Raw genomic sequence first — 1922 nt, forward strand, 5'->3', positions numbered from 1 at the left:
GCAAACAAGTAATAAAGTCCATAGCTATCTCTTCAAAAACCATCTCCAGCACCGGTACTGGTTGTAATAAACCTGCTGGCAATCGATTAATGTCCTTAGAATGCTAACAAGTCTGGCACGAAGCAATGTAAACCTTAACATCATTACGCATTGCAGGCCAATAAAAATTCGAGGCCAAACGATGAAAAGTACAAGCGACTCCAGCATGGCCCCCTATATTCGAATCATGAAATTCTAAAAGTAAAAATTGCTTCAAGGGAGAATCTCGTGGTATTACCAGACTTCCTTTGTAGAAGAGGAGCCCTTTGCGAAAAGTATAGTCAGCGTATGCAGCAGGTTCGCTCCCCAACCCCTGTTGAACGGACAACAATTCTGGATGGCATTTATTCACTTCTAACAGTTCCCCAAGCCACTCATAAGTGAGTTCTGAAATAGCAAACAACACTCCAGCATCAGGTGGTCTGGACAAGGCATCAGCGGCCTTGTTCTGCCTTCCCGAGCGGTAACGTATCGTGAAATCATATCCCACCAGCTTTCCAAGCCACTTTTGTTGCTCCGGTGTTTGAGTTACCTGATTAGTGAGGTTTTTAAGGGACTATTGATCAGTGAAAATGGTGAAACGTCGACCCAACAAGTACTACCTTCATTTTGCCACGGCTTGAGTAATTGCATACATCTTACGATGGTAAGTGGAAGCCTTTTGCATTTGAGGGCTTAACTTCTGACTATAGTAAGCAGTCGGATGTCCCTTCTGTGAAAGAATAGTGCCAATACCAATACCGGAAGCATCAGTTTCCACGTGAAAATCATCATCAAAGTTGGGCAAGGCTAAGACAGGGGTGGAACTGAGCCAAACTTTCAATTCTTCAAAAGCTTGTTGGGTTTAAGCTGTCCACAGGAAGGCGTCCGTTCGTAGTAAATCAAATAAAGGACTAGCAATAATCGTAAAGTGATGAATGAATCGTCTGTAGTACCCGACGAGGCCCAAAAAACTGCGTACCTCCTTCACTGTCTTTGGTTCAGCCCACTGTTTAATAGTGGAAATTATTGAAGGATCCACTGCCAGTCCATCGGGAGAGATCACATGGCCTAAATAATCAATAGTTCTCTTCCCAAATTGGTATTTACTGCGTTTAGCCACCAGTTGATGTTGTTAGAGCAATTTGAAAACCAATTCTAGATATTCCAAGTGTATCAACCACGACGTACTATAAATAAGAATATCATCGAAGAAGACCAATACAAACTTGCGAAAATATGGGAAAAATATGTCATTCATGGTTGCTTGAAAGGTGGAAGAGGCATTAGTTAAACCGAATGGCATGACCAAGAACTCTTAATAGCCGTCATGGGTCCTGAACGCAGTCTTAGAAACATTAATAGGACGAACTCTGATCTGATGATAGCCAGACAGTAAGTCCAACTTGGAGAAAAATTGAGCCCCATACAGTTCATCAAATAGCTCATTAATAAAAGGAATTGAAAACCTATCTCGCACAGTGATGGCATTGAGAGCTCGATAATCGACACAAAAATGCCAAAAGCCGGCTTTCTTGCGAACTAATAACACGGGTGATGAAAAGGGACTGGTAATAGGCTGGATAATTCCATCCCTTAACATATCTAAAACTAATTGCTCCATAATTTGTTTCTAAAAATGTGGATAACGATAGGGCTTAACATTAACAGGCCCAGCATTGAGAGTGATGTGAATGGCATGATCCGTAGCCCAAACAGGAGGCAATCCCTGTGGTTTGTTAAAAACTCCAGAATACGAATTCAATAATGCCCCTAAGTCAGGGTGTATATCTTTATCCTTCTCAATCGTAGTACCCTCGTGCACCAAGAAAAGGTAAAAACATGAAGCAATTGCATCGGTGGCCGAATAGCAATGTAGTGTTTTCAACTGATCCTGTTGAAGA

At 41.9% G+C, this 1922-nt stretch overlaps 1 protein-coding gene across 1 annotated transcript; it reads right to left on the reverse strand.

Moving 5' to 3' along the window:
• Window positions 1-72: 72 nt before the first annotated feature.
• On the reverse strand, window positions 73-1642 carry LOC124893464 (the record flags this gene model as incomplete). The annotated part of the gene is made up of 5 exons (XM_047404464.1): window positions 1391-1642; window positions 975-1027; window positions 653-845; window positions 278-571; window positions 73-213 (listed from the first exon to the last, which is right to left on the reverse strand). Coding segments are annotated over exons 1-5 (933 nt in total), but the record flags the coding sequence as incomplete, so codon positions are not given.
• Window positions 1643-1922: the final 280 nt, after the last annotated feature.

This window comes from Capsicum annuum, unplaced genomic scaffold (assembly GCF_002878395.1).
Source record: "Capsicum annuum cultivar UCD-10X-F1 unplaced genomic scaffold, UCD10Xv1.1 ctg59995, whole genome shotgun sequence".
Lineage (NCBI taxonomy): Eukaryota > Viridiplantae > Streptophyta > Magnoliopsida > Solanales > Solanaceae > Capsicum > Capsicum annuum.